This window comes from Geotrypetes seraphini, chromosome 2, assembly GCF_902459505.1.
Source record: "Geotrypetes seraphini chromosome 2, aGeoSer1.1, whole genome shotgun sequence".
NCBI lineage: Eukaryota > Metazoa > Chordata > Amphibia > Gymnophiona > Dermophiidae > Geotrypetes > Geotrypetes seraphini.
In genome coordinates this window covers 463133923-463153009 of record NC_047085.1, presented here as the reverse complement: position 1 = coordinate 463153009, position 19087 = coordinate 463133923, and the positions used below count along the sequence as shown (strand labels likewise).

At 41.3% G+C, this 19087-nt stretch overlaps 1 protein-coding gene across 2 annotated transcripts in view; it reads right to left on the bottom strand.

The window, feature by feature from the left end:
• The window catches only part of ESYT2 (extended synaptotagmin 2), a 235104-nt gene that overhangs the window by 73267 nt on the left and 142750 nt on the right, over positions 1 to 19087 (bottom strand). For both annotated transcript variants that reach the window (XM_033931591.1, XM_033931592.1), the window contains exons 9-10: positions 16670 to 16846; positions 3531 to 3607 (exon numbers count right to left, since the gene is read on the bottom strand). In XM_033931591.1, coding sequence (XP_033787482.1) covers positions 3531 to 3607; positions 16670 to 16846 — 254 coding nt within the window. The remainder of the gene's footprint in view (positions 1 to 3530; positions 3608 to 16669; positions 16847 to 19087) is intronic.

Below are 19087 nucleotides of genomic sequence, written 5' to 3'. Positions count from 1 at the left end.
GGAGGTGTGTTATGGGCGAACCTCAGGTAGGCTTAGTCCTGGATGTCCTGCAGCAATAATCAAAGCTTTCCCAGGATGTCCTAGACAGAACTTAGAAGCTGGCAGTTAGACCTGTTTTAGTTGCATCTAAGTGCAGCAAAGCTGCCCAAACTGACAAGATAACCACTGGAGGGATAACCAATAATAATAATAGCTTATATACCGCAATACCGTGAAGTTCTATGTGGTTTACAGAAGATTAAGCAAAGGTAACAAATTGAATTGACTTTAAGAGGGGAGGAAGAAAGAGAATTAATAAGACAGGAAATTCATTGTTGAGGAGAGAGTGATCAAAAGGACAAGTTAATCGCTATAGAGGGGAGAGAGAAGAGAGGATCAGTTGTCTAGATGCTTTAGGAACAAGTGTGTTTTTAGACGTTTCCTAAATTCCCCATAAGTAGTGGGCGAAAGCAATTGTTCTAGGTCTCTACCCCACAATGCTGCCTGGTGTGAGAGAAGATGTTCATGGCGTTTTTTCAGTTTACAACCTCGAACTGGGGGGGGAAACGAAATTGAAATGTGAACTTCTCTTGTGTTTGTTGGCTGAGAAGAAGAAAAGGTCAGTTATGTATTTAGGGGCAAGTCCGTGTAGTGCTTTAAAGCAGAAGCAGGCAAATTTAAACTTTACACGCGCCGCCATTGGCAGCCAATGCAGCTGCCGGTAGTAGGGTATCACGTGGTCAAATTTCCTCAGCCCAAAGATCAGTCTGACCATTTTGCATCAATTGTAAACGTTGCATATTCTTTTGGGAAATTGCTAAATAAGCGATGTTACAGTAGTCAAGTAGACTTAGTACGAGGGATTGGACTAGGGTTCTGAATGCCAATGTATCGAAGTAAGCTTTAATGGATCTGAGTTTCCAGAGAGTAAAGAATCACTTTCTGATTAAGGAGTCTACCTGGTCTTTCATGGTTAGGCATTGATCCAAAGTTACAATAGTATCTTAATGGTGGGCTGGATAGGGTAACTAAGTTTATTGATACATAGTGATGATTTGGTGTCAAGCGGATGTGGCGAAGCAACGAAGAAAGTTGTTTTTTTCTGAATTAAGTTTTAGCCTAAAGTTTGTCATCCAGTGCTCCATCATGTTTATGGCTTCTGAAGCTTTGGGAATAGTTTCAGAGACAGAATTAGCGAATGGGATGATAATCGTAAAGCCATCTGCATAACTAAATAGTTTTATTCCCAGCTGGGTTAGCTGCGTGCTCAGTGAGGACCAACCTCCTCCCACCACCCAAAGATGGGGAAAAAACAGTACATTGAGGGCTTGCTGCTGATTGCAGCATGGGAATCCCCATCAGCTGAGCCGGTTTTGGAGATTCCTCTGCCAGGATCAGATGATGGCAAGCTTTTTGGACAGGATAGGACAATTGGGTACCATATCCAAACAGCTTGTTTTTATGCATTTTTCATGTGGACATCTTTATATTTGGAATGTCAAAAAAAAAAGATAGACGTACTAAGATTTAAAACATCTAGAGTTTATTTTTTAAAAAAAATTATTTTGAAGGAATGATAGACATTTGTTTGAAAATCAATATTGTGAATATAAATGTAATGACTATTTTATTGTATTATATTATTGTATATTTATTGGATTCCTTCAATAAAATGTTATAAATTAAAAAAAAAAAAAAAATGTTAAGACGTGTGGCAGTTTTGAGAATGGACATTTTTACTATGTATATTATTATATTTCAAAACGCCAAACTACAGAAGGGCTGGAGATATAAAACCAATTCACATTAGACTTTCCAAATTATATACCAAGATTCACTATGCAGCTTGTATTGAATACAAAAAGTATAAATATGAAGAAAAAAGCCTCAGATGTCACAAGTAAGCACACACAGTTGTGCAAAATTGTGAAGCGAGTTAAAAATGCTTTACTGCAAACATCTTCATAGGCATCAAAAATCTTTCACTTCTTTTAATCTTTCTACAACTTCTTTGAAACTTTAAATTAAGAAATGGACCCAATGGAGTAGGACTGCAGCAAGTTTGTGCTTGATGATCCCATTAGCCCTGAAGCAGTGGTTGTTGTACCGTGAAATGATGACCAACATTGGGGGGATCTTACCTTGCCTCAGATAAGTGCTGATGCAGTTTAAAACTTTTGTTAAATGCTATTTATCTTTATTTAAATCATGCTCCTGGCCTCAACTTGGGCCTACCAGAGCTGAACTGAGCATCTCCACACAGTCTGAGCATGCTCAATTGCTCCAAACCACCTAGGCTGCATCCCCAGCCTTTCCTGCCGCCTCTATCCAGCCAGCCCTCATGCCACTGCCAGCTTTCAACGCTGTAGATTGCATTTACTGTGGTTCTGCTCTCAAGGACCCTGGAACAAAATTGGATCCCAGAACTGGGTCCCAATGCATCCCTCCAGCACGTGCCAGACCCGGAGAATGCCCTGATCTGCACAAAGACCCCGGAGCAGCCTCGGACACCTGGAAGCCCCCAGAGAAGTAAACCTTTTTAAAAACTAAACCCTCTTTACACTAACAAGCAGAGTCCAGGAGCTATGAAAAAGAGCTGTGAGAAAGACATCCATCTGCCTGCTGGAAATAAGAGTATACTGATAGGCCAAGAGGCTATATATTCCAATAAGACTGAGTTCAACTTAGTACTCTCTATCTCCAGCTGCTGGTAGATGGACACAATCCACTTGTCTCTAGATTCATCTGCTGCTGGTGCTAAGGAATGCTGTCTTGATCATTGTGGTTTTTCGAACTGGGGTAAGACTGGCTCTGAGTTTTTGTGATTTTGCCTTTTTGAAAAGTATTTATTGTTGTTTTGTTCCTTGCTTTGACAGTCCCTTGAAGCAGCTCGAGTAGTGAAACGAGGTGTCCTTGTTAGGACTCCCGTAATAAACAGCTGTTTTTGAACCAGTAGCAACCTTCAATTTTCTCGCCAGCACTGGAAGATCATTCAGATCTTTGGACTATGCTGTTTAAGATAAGTACAGCATTATTAAGATTACAAGTAGACTTATAAGTATGTTTACATTCTGTTGACATTTGGAAATATAAAAAGATTATTAAGCTATGGTGAACACTTTTGCATGGAGTTTTTGTAACTGTACAGCACTTTGTATGTCTGGTAGCACTATAGAAATAATTAATAGTAGTAGTAGAAGGACCTGTGATAGGAACTACCGGTATTTGTGAGAATCCTGTGGTAACGATTATTTTCACAGATTCACGGAGGTCCTTTTACTCCATTTAACAAAAAGTTTTTTCTACATGATGTGCCAGTTCACTCTTGTAAAGTGACATGGAAGTAAATGATGAGTGAAAAGACACACTAGTTTTTCAAAATTTCTCAAAATTTGAAGTGATGTTGCACAATAATGAAGGAAAACCAAGCCTTCTCAAAAATGTATATTCTTATCAAGATGTGGAAAATTATTTTGAGAGACAAGAATTTTAGCATCCTTCACGCCGTACCTCTTTATATTTGAAGGGTTAAATGTTAGAAGTGCATTTACCTTCCCAAAAAGTCATCCTTGTCTGTATCCTCATCATACAGTCTAATCTCCATATCTCGATAGTCGTACATTAAAGCCTAAAAGAGAAATGTAGGAATTACAGCTTTTGATGAGGTTGACCATGATTCTACTCAGCAAGAGCACACACACACACACAGCAAGGCATCAACATAAGAAAATAAGCGTTGCCATACTGGGACAGACCGAAGGTCCAACAGTGGCCAACCTAGATCACAGCTACCTGGCAAAATTTTTATACTGCTTAACCTAGGAATAAGGAGTGGATTTCCTCAAGCCATGCTGCCTAGTTTCTTATTAGTGGAAAAATAGATTGCAAATATAATTCATCATAATATAAATTCAGAAATTTAACCATCACTGCAAGTTGCATTTGAATTTTTCCACAGAGAGCATGGTGGATTGTAAGCCCTCTGGGGACAAATGGAGGGCACAAATACCTGGTGTAAATGTAACTCAACAAAATCCAAATAGTTCCACAAAGGAAATGAAGCAGCAAAACAACAACGGATGTACCAGTTTGTAGTTTAATAAGCGTCCAAATAACTAAACAATAATCTTGTGACTTTGTGGATTGTTTTTAAGTTATTTGGACACTTATTGAACTACAAACTGGTACATCTGATCTTCTGTTCCACATTCCGATCTTCTGTTCCACATTCTTTTTGAAAAAATGTGAGCTAAATCCAAATAAATATTTAGGGGCCTCCCAGTGAAGGTGGTAGAGACAAAAAAATACAGAAGATCTGCAGCTATGAGACAGTACAAATAAACCTTACAGTCCTCTTTTAATGGAACTTTTTATGTTTCTGTGTAATAGCTGAGAAACATTTTACCATTAGTTTGCATTGTGTGAGCATACGATAGGGTGCTGAAATGTTCTCAGCCCAACCAAGAAGAGAATGACGTGGATATGGTTTAATCAATGATTTCATTACATTAGGGATTTCCAGTCCGCCATTACCTTGCGGTTCAAGGCGGATTACAAAAGAGTTAAAGAGGGTGTTTTACAAAAAGATTTCTGGTCCTTTTGGGGGGGAAAAAAAAAAAGAGTAGAGCAGGTTGATTTGGGAGTTCGGGGGGTTAGAGGGATGAAAGAAGGAAGCTTGAGAGGTTAGGACTTTTTCAGGGATTTTTTGAAAAGTATAGTCTTTATTTCTTTTCTGAAAGTTTTGTAATCTGGAGTCGTTATCAGAAGATTGGTGATTTGGTTGTCTATTTTTGCTGCTTGAGTGGCTAGGAGGCCATCATATAGTTTTGTCCGTTTAACTTCTTTGATTGGCAGGTGTGTGAATGGGGTGTGAGTTTTCCTAGGTCTGGTTGAAGTGGTTTGGATGAGGCGGTTATTCAAGTAGGTTGGGCTATCTCCGTTTAAAGTTTTAAATAGTAGCCAGTAGAATTTGAATAGTATTCTTGCTGGAATTGGAAGCCAGTGAGAGTTGAGATATGCATCTGTGATGTGGTCGTGTTTCCTCAATGAGTAGATGAGTCTTAGAGCTGTGTTTTGAATTGTTTGTAGTTGTTTTGTTATTGTAGCAGGGCACGGGAGATAGAGGAAACAATGACAAAACAGAGAATTTTGTTTCTGCAAATTGGCACTTAATGTAATAAGATAACACTCTTTTCAGCTTCAGTGGCAAAATGATGCTCAGAATTTAGGAAGTTAGTTGATTGGGCTGAGAATGTTTCAGCACCCCCTTGTAAGAGAAGTAAATACAGTTTGGGAGAAGTCATACAATGTGTTGGCAAAGGAGCTATGTAACATTTAACAGTAAATAGGACCGCTTGTTAATCATGCAGAAACAAAGGACAGAAATTAATGGGAAGGGGTTGTTTGTATTCTCCTGCAGGCCGAGACCAGCTAGGGGCTGCCCGCAATGTGGGGGTCTAGGAAAATTGTCCTGTTTATATTTAGGGCCAAGAAAGAAAAGCAAGAGTTCACAACAGATAAAAGTAAATTTATCCAGATTACTCTGTGAAAGCCTGAAAGAAAGAAAAAAGAGGCAGAATTGAGATAAAAATATTTATTAAATTCCTTTATTTTACATTTGTTGAAAATTTTTTGACTCCTACTATAAAAAAATTATTATTAACAGTAAGTACTGCACAAAAGTTTTGGCATAAATATCTCACCCAAAGTACATAATAAAAATTGATGTCATGTGCAAAAAATTCACCATATATATATACTTTTCCACTCCAGCTCTAACCAAATATTCAGATGTGCAGTTGTGTATTCTTTAACTGCTTGGGGCTTTTTCTTTATTAATAGCCCCAAGATCATTGCCATATAGAAAGCACTGTGAATGGGGGGGGAGAAAGTGGGTACTTTTCGGCTGATGTGACTGATTCAGAGCCCCATAACCACCACCGGTGATGTTCTCAGCCTAAGTCAAGCCCTTGTCCACAGATATCTTCTCCCTTTCTCATTCCAGAGATTTATGGTTTGTGGAGGAGGGGGAACTTTAAAATTCCTCCCATAAGGGAAATGTAGCTCTCGGAAAGATAAGAGCAAGTGGGACTAATGGTGTGAGCAGACAATGAAAGTATAGTGCTGTGCCAACAGCAAAGGAGCAGGGGCACATCCCTACTCCTCTGTTGCTAGACTCATAACACCAGTGGTAATGATATAGCATCCCATCAGCCTGATGCCCCAAGTGGGTGTTGTCTTGTCTTTCCTTTGCCATGAAACTTGAGATCCACTTTCCAACCTCTAATCCTTTGCTAAGACTACAAAGAATTCCTTCCTCTGGAACTAGTGGCACAGTAAAGGAGAAGGAGGGCAGGGCATGATGGCCACTAGGGGTCCTTAGTCGCAATGTTGCAGTCCTTCCAGGGCTGCAGTTCCTCTCTTCCTGGCCCTGGGAAGCAGAAGCCTTGTCTGTGCACTAAATGCAGATCTTTTGCACATCATTGTGCAATGACTAGGCTCACACATGGATTTTCAGCAGTATTATCCAGATAATAAGTACATAAGTATAACCATACTAGCACAGACAAAGTTTAGCAAGCCCAATATCCTTTTTCCAACAGTGGTCAATCCAGATCACAATTACCTGGCAATATACCAAAAGAGTAAAACAGATTTTTCTGCTAGGGACTTGTTCAAACCTGTTTTAAACCCTGTTAAGCTAACTGTATTTAACACTCTCTGGCAATGAATTCTGGAGTTTAATCACACATTCAGAGAAGAAATATCCACAGAAAGGGGATATATCAAATCTAACCTAGCAGCTTCATTACGTGCCTCCTAATCCTTGTATTTTTGGAAAGAATAAACTTCAGATTCACAGCAGCCTGTTCTACTCCACTCAGTATTTTATAGACTTCTATCCTATCTTCCTCAAGCTGAACAGCCCTAGCTGCTTTACCTTTTTCCTGATAGGGAAGTCATCCTATCCCCTTTATCATTTATGTCACCTTCGTCTGTATCTTTTTTAATTTCGCTATATCATTTTTGAGATGCGGTGAACAAAATTGCATACACTATTCAAGATGTGGTTGCACCATGGAGTGATACAAAAGTATTACAATAGTCTGAGTTTTGTTCTCCATTCCTTTTCTAATAAACCCTAACATTCTACAGCAGGGATCTCAAAGTCCCTCCTTGAGGGCCGCAATCCAGTCAGGTTTTCAGGATTTCCCCAACGAATATGCATTGAAAGCAGTGTATGCACATAGGATCTCATGCATATTCATTGAGGAAATCCCGAAAAAACCGACTGGACTGTAGCCCTCAAGGAGGGATTTTGAGGCCCCTGTTCTACAGTATTTATTTGCTTAGCCACTGCTTCACAGAGAGCAGAGGTATTATCACACTTCCTAAATCCAAGAAACTTTGAGGATTAGAAACATAGAAATATGACGGCAGATAAAGACCAAATGGCCCATCTAGTCTGCCCATCCACACTAACCATTATCTCTTTCTCTCTCTGAGAGATCTCACGTGCTTATCCCAGGCCCTCTTGAATTCAAACACAGTCTCTGCTTCCACCACCTCTTCTGGGAGACTGTTCTATGCATATACCTCCCTTTCGGTAAAAAAGTATTTCCTCAAATTTACTCGGGAGCCTATTAACCTCTTAACTTCATCCTATGCCCTGTCATTGCAGTTTCCTTTCACACAAAAGAGACTAGACTCATGCATATTTATATTACGTAGGTATTTAAACGTCTCTATCATATCTCCCCTCTCCCACCTTTCCTTCAAAGTATACAGATTGAGATCTTTAAGTCTGTCCCCATACTCCTTATCACGAAGACTACACACCATTTTAGTAGCCTTCCTTTGGACCAACTCCATCCTTTTTATATCTTTTTGAAGGTGTGGCCGCCAGAATTGTACACAATATTCTAAATGAGGTCTCACTAGAGTCTTATATAGAGGCATCAATACCTCCTTTTTCCTACTGGCCATACCTCTCTCCCTAAGCAACCTAGCATCCTTCTAGCTTTCGACGTCACCTTTTCAACCTGTTTGGCTACCTTAAGATCGTCACAAACAATCACACCTAAGTCCCGCTCTTCCGTCGTGCACATAAGTTCTTCACCCCCTAAACTGTACCGTTCCCTCTGGTTTTTGCAGCCCAAATGCATGACCTTGCATTTCTTAGCATTAAATTTTAGCTGCCAAATTTCAGACCATTCTTCAAGCTTCGCTAGCTTCATGTTATTCACATCATCCGGCGGGTCTACTCTATTGCAGATTTTGGTATCATCCGCAAAGAGGCAAATCTTACCCAACAACCCTTCAGCAATATAATTTATAAAAATGTTAAAAAGAACAGGCCCAAGCACAGAAACTTGAGGCACACCACTGGTAACATCCCTTTCCTCAGAGCAATTTCCATTGATCACTACCCTCTGTCGCCTTCCACTCAACCAGTTCCTGACCCAGCCTGTCACTTTGGGACCCATCTCAAGAGCACTCAGTTTATTTGTTTTTGCTAAAATCTAAATACACCACATCTAGCGCACATCCTCTATCCAATTCTCTGGTCACCCAGTCAAAGAAATTGATCAGATTTGTCTGACAAGACCTACCTCTTGTGAATCCATGTTGCCTCCAGTCCTGTAATCCACAGGATTCCAGAAACTTGGCCATTCTCTGTTTTAAAAGCGTTTCCATTAATTTGCTTACCACAGAAGTCAGACTTACAGGCCTGTAATTCCCTACTTCTTCCTTACTTCCACTTTTGTGGAGAGGGACCACATCCACCCTTCTCTAGTCCTCCGGTATTACTCCCAACTCATTGAAAAGGTCAGTCAGCAGAGCTACCAGAACTTCCCTAAGTTCATTCAGCACCTTCAGATGTACACCATCCAGCCCAGGGCAGGATTAATTTGTCGAGGGCCCCTAAGCACACAAGTACATTGGGCCCCCCTGCCCCACCCCACCCCACCATGCGCCCAGGTAGAAACGGGAAGCTGCGTCAGAGGGAAGCTTTGGGCAAGCAACACCACTTGCATAATTACAGTTCCCGTTGCCTTTCTTACCCGCATTGCTTGCTTGTCTTACTTTCTGTCGATGGCGGGGGGGCTGTGTTGCCGATCGGGGGGGCTCACATTGCCAATCAATGCTGGAGGGACCCATTGCCGTTTGAAAAAAACAATGTTGATGCCCTCCTTCATAGGGCCCCCCTGACCATTTTGGGCCCTAGGTACGTGCCTACTTGGCCTATTGGTTAATCCTGCCCTGATCCGGCCCCAACGCTTTGTCTATCTTTATTTTAGCTAGCTCCTCATGAACACAACCCTTTGAAAATCGATCAGGGTCTATTACTACTCCATCCCTATTACTACTCCATCCCTATTCTTCTGCGGTCCCGCTCCCGGCGCTTCAGCCGTGAACACAGAACAGAAATATTTGTTAAGAAATTCGGTCTTTTCTTTATCAGTTCTACATTTTCCTCCCCTTCACCTTTGAGTCTCACAATGCCACTTTTGCACTTCTTCTTATCACTAATATATCTAAAAAATGTCTTGTCTCCCCATTTTACCGTGTCAGCTATTTTTTTTTCTTCCATTTGCATCTTTGCTTTCCTGACTACATGACCAGCCTCTCTTAACTTTTCCAGATATTTTTGCCTGTCTTCCTCTTTCTGCGATCTTTTGTAGTTTATGAAAGCTAACCTTTTATTCCTTACCTTCTCAGCTACTACTTTTGAGAACCAAAGCAGCCTTCTTTCCCTCTTACTTTTACTTACTTGCTTCACAAAAAGGTTTGTCGCCCTTACAATCACTCCTTTCAGTTTTGCCCACCACATTTCGACTCCTTCCAGACTTTTCCATCCACACAATTCCTTGACGTAAACCCCCATCTCAACAAAGTTAGTTTTTTTTAAAGTCTAGAACCTTTGCTTTTGAATGAGCCCATCTTAATATTAAACCTTAGCATGCAGTGATCACTGGATGCCAAATGATTACCCACTGTAACATCAGAAACACTGTCCCCATTTGTAAGTACTAAGTCCAGTATGACCCCATCCCGCGTGGGTTCCATTACCAACTGCTGGAACAGTTCTCATTGTAGAGAATCCAGAATCTCTCTACTTCTAGAAGACCCCACAATAGGGATACCCCAATCAACATCCAGCATGTTAAAATCACCTATTAGCAAGTTTCCCTTTTTTAGATATATTCTGAATGTCTACTATTAAATCTTTTATCTATTTCTTCCGTCTGTCAAGGAGGCCTGTATATCACACCAATGTAAATATATTCACCATTCCTTCTTTGCAAATTGATCCACAGTGCCTCTTCCTTGACCTGCAGATCCTGCTTTAATATGATCAAGGGAGAGGGAGCGCCCTGGAGTCATGTATGTCACAATCAGACTGGACTTGAGCCCCTGTGCTTGGGGTGCTGGTGGGATCTAAGACTCTTGTCTCTATCTGACTAAAAGGTGTGACTACCCAAGCTCTATTGAATAGTGGATCACAGGTGTACCAAAGCGTCTATGATGCTAAATTGACATACAGTATATATTCTGCTGGATCTGAGAGGCTTAAGTAATCATAGTTGCCCCTATGAGGGCTATACAGTGAAGATTATGGAATTTCCTTAGTATTTATCAAGGAAACCCAGAAGCTGGAGGCTCTGGGATCCCAAAACACCAGTACTATTAGGCATATTTGGCAGGCTTATACATACATACCATTCCCTCCTTTTATCATAGTCTCCTTTATGAAAGTTAAATGCTAACATATTGGATTTCCTGTGTATACTTACTATAATAGCAATGCTGCTGAAAATCAACATTAATTGCCCTGCTGCTAGAGTTACCATACGGCTCCAAAAAAAGAAAGGCGGATTGAAACATCCGGGTTTTACTTCCATTAAAAGCACTGGACATAAAACCCTGATGTCACAATCCATCCTCCTTTTTCTGGAGCAGTATGGTAACCCTACCTCGTGCTATTTAGACAGTACTAATGCAGTCCAAATGTTTATATGGGTACCACCGATATTCAGCACTGGTACTAGGATAGCTACCCTATTAATTTAGGATAGCAAAAAGATTTTCCTATTGTCTTAAGTTAACTTCAAAACTGTCTCTCAGAAATCAAAATCTGGATGTCCGCTAACAAGCTCCAACTAAACAACTCGAAAACTGAACTCCTTTGGATCCGCAAAGAGCATTATGCCTACAACCGCTCCTCTATCCTCTGGGAATCAACTCCTATAACAGCCAAAGACCAAGTCCGCAGTTTAAGGGTACTTCTCGACTATATCTCGCAAGTGGCCTCATCTTCATTCTATAAGAAACTATTTCTCTGAACCGGACTTTACACATCTTCTCTACACCTTTGTCCTCTCCTGCAATGCATTATTCAATGGACTGACGGCAAAAAAACAAAGTGTCTCCAACGTGTGCAAAATGCAGCAATCAGACTACTGAAGAACCTTTGCACCCACGATTCAGTATCCCAAGCACTGTTGTTGGCCCACTGGCTGCCCGTAGCCAAACGCTGCATCTTCAAAGGCTTAGTACTTGCTTTCATTCTGACGGTTGTGTCTCTTTTTTAGCTATGGGGAACTTTTGGGCATAATATCTCCTCACAAAGCTCTTATGAAGTGAAACAGGGATGCTCTGTTGAGACTAAACTTTTGAAGCTCAGTACATTTATGGCCCTGGCTGTTCACCCACCAGCTTTAAAAGCTAAGTAACTCCTAAATGTTAATTTGTAGCAGAAAAGTCAGTAGCAGTACATATTTAATTAGGGGGTATCATAAAAGGACCAATGATAGCTCACGTTTGTGGTGACCGGACAAGATTTTTCTATATCTGGCATCGGTGAGCACTTGAGGTCTTTTCTCCCCCATACTACTAATCCATCGTGACATTGTCCCTTGGCAATGGCACCCCCTGCCCTCCCCCAACCTACACTGCATGTGCGCTTTCCTCTCCCTTCCCTCTCTGGCTATTTGCTGACACAAGCTGCATCTCCAACCTGCTGTCTGAATTGTGCTCGGCTCTTTCTCTGATGTCGCTTGCTGACCCCGCGACCAGTGTTGCCAGTTTGGCGGTTTTCCCTCCCAATTTGGCTACTTGTTATAGCCCTGCAATAAACATGCTGCCTGGAAGCTTTCTCTTTGCTACTGTCCCCATTTAGGAATGAAGCAATAGCAGAATGAAAAATTCAGGCCATCAAAGATAGTGCGCTTACTTTATGCTGACGGTGGCCTGAAGAATGCAAGTACATAAAAACATAATTGCCATACTGGGATAGATCAAAGGTCCATCAAGCCCAGTATCTTGTTTCCAAAGGTGGCCAACACCTAGCTAGATTCAAAGTAACAAAACAGATTCTATGCTGCTTATCCTAAGAATATGCAGTGGATTTCCCCAAGCCATCTCAATAATAGGTCCTCGACAAGCGGCAATCACAGCACGGAAGATGACCTCTCTCACAGGGTGCGGGAAGCAGCAGAGATAAGGCCCTGCCCGTCGCAAAGTCCCTGGCAGGATGGGGATTGCCATAGAGACGCTGGATCTGGACACCGTGGGGGGAGACAGAAAGGGACCTTGAGGAGGGGTGGGAAGTTTCAAGTTTCATTTAAAATTTGATAAATCGTTAATCAAACTTCTAAGCGATGAACATAAATAAAAATTCAAAGGTCTTGTATCAGACATACAATAGACCTACAGGACTTATTGTGCCAAAGGGGAAAGAGGTTTAGAAATATAATATGTATTTGATAGGAAAGAAAACAAATGGGGAAAAACAACAGGATGGGGGAATAGAAACCAAAGGAAAGCAGAGAGAACAGTGATTAGGAAGGAAAGAGATTGGGGCGCAGAATAAAAGAAAGGAAGAGAAGAGCCAAGGAGAGTGATTCTGTAGAAAGAAAGGAAGTCAAGTGGAATGGTGGAGATCTATCAAGCAGGTCAAAGGCATCTCTGAAAAGAAAGGTTTTTAGGTTGCTTTTAAATCTATCCAGAAAGCAGACTTGAACCAAAAGACAAGACAGATGCTGGACTAGAGGGGAAACACCCTGAACAGAGTTGAGAGAGATGCCAGGCCCTGGGGAGGGGGAAGACAAAGAGAGTAAGAGAGACAGAAAGGTGGAAGGACTCAAAATGTTAACAGAAGGAAGAAAGAAAGAGAGAAAAAAAACTTGAAACAAAGGGGAGGCAGATGTTGGACTTGGGGGTGTATACAGGGAAGAGAGAGAAAGAGAGGTAGAAAGATTCTGGACCAGGGAGGAAGGAGAGAGAGAGAGAGAGAGGCAGAGAAAGACCTGGAAGAGAGAACAAATGCTGGACATGGGGGGGTGTTGTAAGCAGAAGAAAGACAGAGAGAGAGACCTGGACCAAAGAGGAATGACAGGAGGCAGATACTGGACTATGGGAGGTACAGACAGAAGAGACAGAGGGGGAGAGACCCTGAGGAAGAACAGAGAGATGCAAGATCATAACAGCGGAGGGAGAGAGAGGGAGACATGTTGCCAATAGGGGTGAAGGAGAGAGGAAGAAAAGTTGGACTCATGGAGGGACAGAGAGATATGTTGGTTGGGGAAGGGAATGAGGTCTGGAGGAGAGGAAGCAAGAAGAAAAAAAATGTTGGATGCACAGTCAGAAGGAAGTGCAACCAGAGATTCATGAAATCACCAGACAACAAAGGTAGGAAAAATGATTTTATTTTCAATTTAGTGATCAATTTGGTTTTGAGAATTTATAATCTGAGGTCTATATTTTGCACGATATTTGTCTATTTTTCTACAGTTGTTACTGAGGTGACATTGCATATTTAAAAGTCATCTACCTTGACCTCTTTGAAAAATAAAATTAATATAAATGATAATTAACATTTTCTCTGCATACACTGTGCTTTCTGGGGTTTTTTTTTATTTTGTGGTTACCATTATGAATTAATAAGATACTGTGTGTACATGAAAAATGAATGGAAGAAATTGCATTACAATTAGTACTATTATAATGGGGATGGGGTCAGGGATGGAGCTTGGGCTGGGATACTTGGTTGGTATTTGTTAGACTTAGGGGGTACTTGGCTTGAAAAAGTTGAGAAACACTGGTCTAGGTGACTATGGAGTTCACTCAGTAAGGGCCCCTTTTACAAAGCTACAGTAGCGATTCTCTCATGGCAAATGCACCAAAGTCCATTCAATTCCTAGGGGCTTCAGTGCATTTGATGTGGCAGAATTGCTATTGCAGCTTTGTATAAGGAGCTCTAAGGCAGAAACTACTATCTCTGTGCTATGTCTTAAACAAAAGCCAGATTGCCGGGGAGGCAAAGCATTAACTAATTCAAAATGAGTTTGAAGTTGGTTGACTACCACTCTCTCAAGTACGATAGTTTTGAAAGAAATGAAAGGTTTGATACTGGCCAGTAGTTATTCGGAATAAGAGGATCCGCATTACTTTTTTTCAAAGGTAGCTTAAATGCTACTGGAACACTGTTAAGTGTCAAATCTTAAAAAAGGAGGTCATATTGAGCACTGGAAAATAATTAATAATAATTAACTAAATTAATAATTAACTAATAAAAATAATGCACATTTAATTTTTCCACCACCAAATTTCCCCATCCCGACCCACCCGGCTACTTTTTCATGCCACCCAGCTGGAAAAAATTTCTGGGGAGAACACTGTACCTGGTATAAAGTTTTTGTGAAGTTTTCGGCTTTGAGGATCTTTGAGATCTTTGAGATCTTTGAGATCTAAGAGATTCTGTTGATTCTAATATAGGTTTTTCTAGCTTCCTCAAATTCATCTGATCTCCTCCACTTTCTTATGAGTTTTATTTTTTCTCTTTTTAGCTTCATGATTTCTTCTGAGGTACTGAACCCATCTTTTCTTTTGTTTGGTTTTCATAGTTTTAATGGGGCTTCTTCCTCTAGACTTCGGGCCAGTACCTCGTCCCAGAGTCTCACTCATTCTGTAAGGTCTGTGATCTTGATTTTGATTTCTCTGAGGTGTATTTCCAATCTGTTTTTGAATTTGGTGCTATGATTCCTCTTCCTATTCTCGGTCTCTCATAGTTATTTGATTGTTTTCTACTTTCTGGTTGTCATCCTGAAGTGAACTAAGTGATGGTCTGTTCTTGGCACTTTCATGGAGATGGGTTGAGGTCCTCTATATCCTCTTCTCTGTCAAATAGTACATCTAAGGTGGGTTTTTTCTTTCACTGTTTGGTGTGGTCCTAGACCTAGTTGTTGGACTACCTGTTGTGCCTTTTGGCACGTTGTGTCATCTAAATGTAGATTAAAGTTTCCATAAACCCAATGTTGTTAAAGGAGCTAGAAAGGATAAAGGGTCATGGATTTGATATACCATATTTTTCGCTCCATAAGACGCACTTTTTCCCTCAAAAAAGTGGGTAGAAATAAGGGTGCATCTTATGAAGTGAATATATCAACCCCCTCCCCCCCAGCGGTACCTTTAAATTTTGGAGGTCGCTGGACAGCTGCCTGCTGCTTGTCGGGGCCCGCGGCGCACAAACGCGCTAACGCCTGGGCCCGCGACACTTCCTAATTGTGCCAGTCGCTGGTGCTTCACAGGGCGGCTGCCTGATGATTACCAGCATGTCGGGGCCAGTGGCGCACAAGTGCGCTGCTGCGTGGGTATGCGCCACTTATGAATGAGGCAGCCATTCAGAAGTGGGGAGCTCTGGACCACTTGACAATGAATGATCTAATTATATGCAGACTTTCACTGTCCCTAATGGGCTCACGATCTAAGTTTATGTATCTGGGGCAAAGAAGGGTTAATTGACTAGCCACAGATCACAAGAAGTCACAGTAGGAATTGAACCCAGTTCCTGAGGTTTTCAGCCCACTGCGCTACTCCTCTATTTCACTCCAGTTAATTGTTAGCAAGCAGCTGATATGGCTGAATGCAAGCTGATGGTAAACTAAACAAGCAAGAGCAGAGACAACTCAGGAGAGGGAACAAGGCTACAAAAATCCCTCCCAACTCCCCCCCCCCAAAAAAAGCCCCTTCATTGTTAAATCCAGAAGGTACCGTATATTCTATCTTGGTAATCCAGACTGCATATAAATCTCAGTGACTTAATGCAGTCACATTTCAGCGAATATGCCTGCCTCAGGGGTTCCTAGACTTTATGCTCATATAACTGAATGCTGTTAGATAATAACCTGACAGAAAATATTCATCTCGGTTTTACACAGAAATACACAAAATGACAGCAGACACAAACTGTTAAGACTTATCTAGTCTGCTCAATGTATTTTCTTCTTTGCAGCTATGGATCTTTCATGCTTCTTTTCTTGAATTTTGCTACTGATTTTATCTCACCCTCCTCTACCTGTCCCATCCACACTTTCTGTGAAGGATGATGATGATGCATGGAACTGCCTCTTGGCTGAAGTGTAACTAAATGCTGTTATAGGATTTTATTTTAATTCTGATAAATTAGAAATAGAATTCGTGCTTGACAGTATCTGAAAGCTGACAAAATGAGCTTTCCACCAACATCAATGATACATAAAGAAATACTTGTAGAAAGTTTGAAAATTCAGAGGCTGTACATAAAATCATCCTGCAAGGAAACAGTGCTTGCTCAGACACATGTGTTCAATGACAAACATATAGCTTAAAATAAAATAGGAAAGGTCACGTTGGACACATGCTTTACCTCATACACCTCATTCCATTTTGGATTGAGATTTTCTTTGATGACCTTGCTTTGGAAGATTTTGTTGCCAACTTGAATAATTCCATAAGGGTCAGACTTTCCTTTGATAAGGCCTTTCATATATGTGTCTTTCCACATTAGGTCCTGGGCTTCAAGGAAATGTACCCTGAGAGCACCCTAGTAAAAAAAACAAAGCAGATTTTGATTAACATGTGGGTACATCGCTGCTATTAAAAGTTGTGTTTGTGTAGAGGGCATACAAATTCTGCATGCTAGAGACAGCAGTGATCTCCATTGCCTCTACAAAACTAGGTACCTTAACTTTTGACTTCGAAATCCCTCGCGTTTCTTGAAAAGTAAAGGTTCATCCTTCTGCCTAGCAACAACAGTAGGAGGAGACACACTTTTGGAGGGAAATTAAGGACTATATAAAATACAAAACAAAAAACTAGTCCATGGGTATATCCCTGTCTTTGGCTCTGCTGCCCAGCCACTGCACCATTATGCACTGAGAGTTACACTAGCTAACAGAGAGAGAAACAGTGAAAGAAACAGGGGTAAAACCTATTTAAGTTGCTGCGCTGATACCAAAATGTGTTCTTAACATGGACTTAATCATCATACTGTCTCCACAGAAGAAAATAAAGAAAAGAGCAATGGAAACCATCTATTCAGGAGAAATATCAGGAGAAAGAACCCCAGTGAACCCCATCAGGGAAGGGATAAGCTACCACGAATATGTACCTACAGGCCCAAAAGCCCAGCACCCTTTGTAACCCATCTTCCTCAGATTAGACTCCTCAGAAATCTGGAGTCCAGAGAGACAAACACAGCTCCAAAGAACTTTCTGCAAAAGGATTTATTTCCAAGACAGAGGATCTACCATCACTATTAATACTACTACCACTACTACCACCACTACTACTACTACTACTGGAGAGACTGAAATTTAGACTTTTTATGCAGTAGTTATATTGAGAATCGTATGTTTAATCCATTTTGCCATCCAAGTTAAGAAACACTGAAACACAAAAAAATAAAGGCAGACAACTGGGTCCTATCAGAACGATAGGTCAACTACAATTATTTCGGAAAACCTTAAAAACCTTGCTTTTTTCACAGTATTTAAAAAATGTACCTGCAGAATCCACAAACCGATAACAATGTAAGATCTTTTTATGATAAGTTTCTATTTTTAAACTCTATTCTATTCTCCATCTTTTATGTATATTCTGGTCTTCTGATTATTTGTAAACCGAGTCGAGCTCCAATGTGAGATGACTTGGTATATAAACCGAAGATTAGATTAGATAAAGACCATATGACCTAGCCAGGCTGCCCATCCATGTCATCCACAACCCCTCCCTCTTCCCTAGAGATCCTATGTACCTGTCCCAAACTTTCTTGAATTTAGTTATAGTTATCATCTGTACCTCCACCAAGAGGCCATTCTGCAAATTCACCACCCATTTTGTCAAGAAGTATTTCCTTAGGTCACTTCTGAGTCTTTCCTCTTTTACCTTTATCTCCTCATTCCAGAATTTCCTTTCACCTGAAAGAGATTCACCTTCTCTCCATTATGTCACAGAGGAATTTGAACTTCTATCATATCTCCCTTCTCCTGCCTTTCTTCCAAAATATATATATTTAGATCTTTAAGTCTGTCCTAATAAGATTAATGATGAGACTCCTGGCCCCTTTATGTCTCTGTCCCTATGCCCCCATGCACATAATTCCCCCTTCCCCATGTATCTCCCCTTTATGTCTCTATACCTATGCCCCCATGCACATAATTTCCCCTCTGTTTCTGTTACCTTCCTACGTCCAGTTTTCCCCTCTCTTCCTCTTCCACACCAATGTCTCTCTCCTCTCCAACCCCATCTGGCTTCTTTCCCTCTTTCTCCCTACACTTCTAGCATCTGGCTCACCTGCCTGTCCTCTCCTTTCTCTTTCCTGCTATGGGTTTAATATTTGTCTCCCTCTTCATCCCCTTGGCCCAGCATCTCTTTCCAACACGTGCGGTCCAGCAGCCCCCTCCTGCCTGATCGCCACCTCCTGCCAACTGCTTCCCTCCCCTCCCCTCACCTTACATGCTGAATTTAATTTTTCTTCTCCCAGCGGCACACTTTCAACAAGTTGCTCGCTCACGCGCAGTTGCTTGAGTTGTTGAATCTTTTCCTCTGACCCAACTGGAAACAGGAAGTTGCGTCAGAGGAGAAGATTCAACAACTCAAGCAGCCACGTGCGACTTGTTAAAAGTGTGCCACTGGGAGAAGAAAAATTAAATTCGGCACATAAGGTGAGGGGAAGGGAGGTAAGGAGATGGCAGGACGCGGCGATCAGGCGGGAGGGGGCTGCTGGACTGCACGATCCGTGCTTACTTTACAATGGAGACAAGACCATTCACCGCTCCATGGG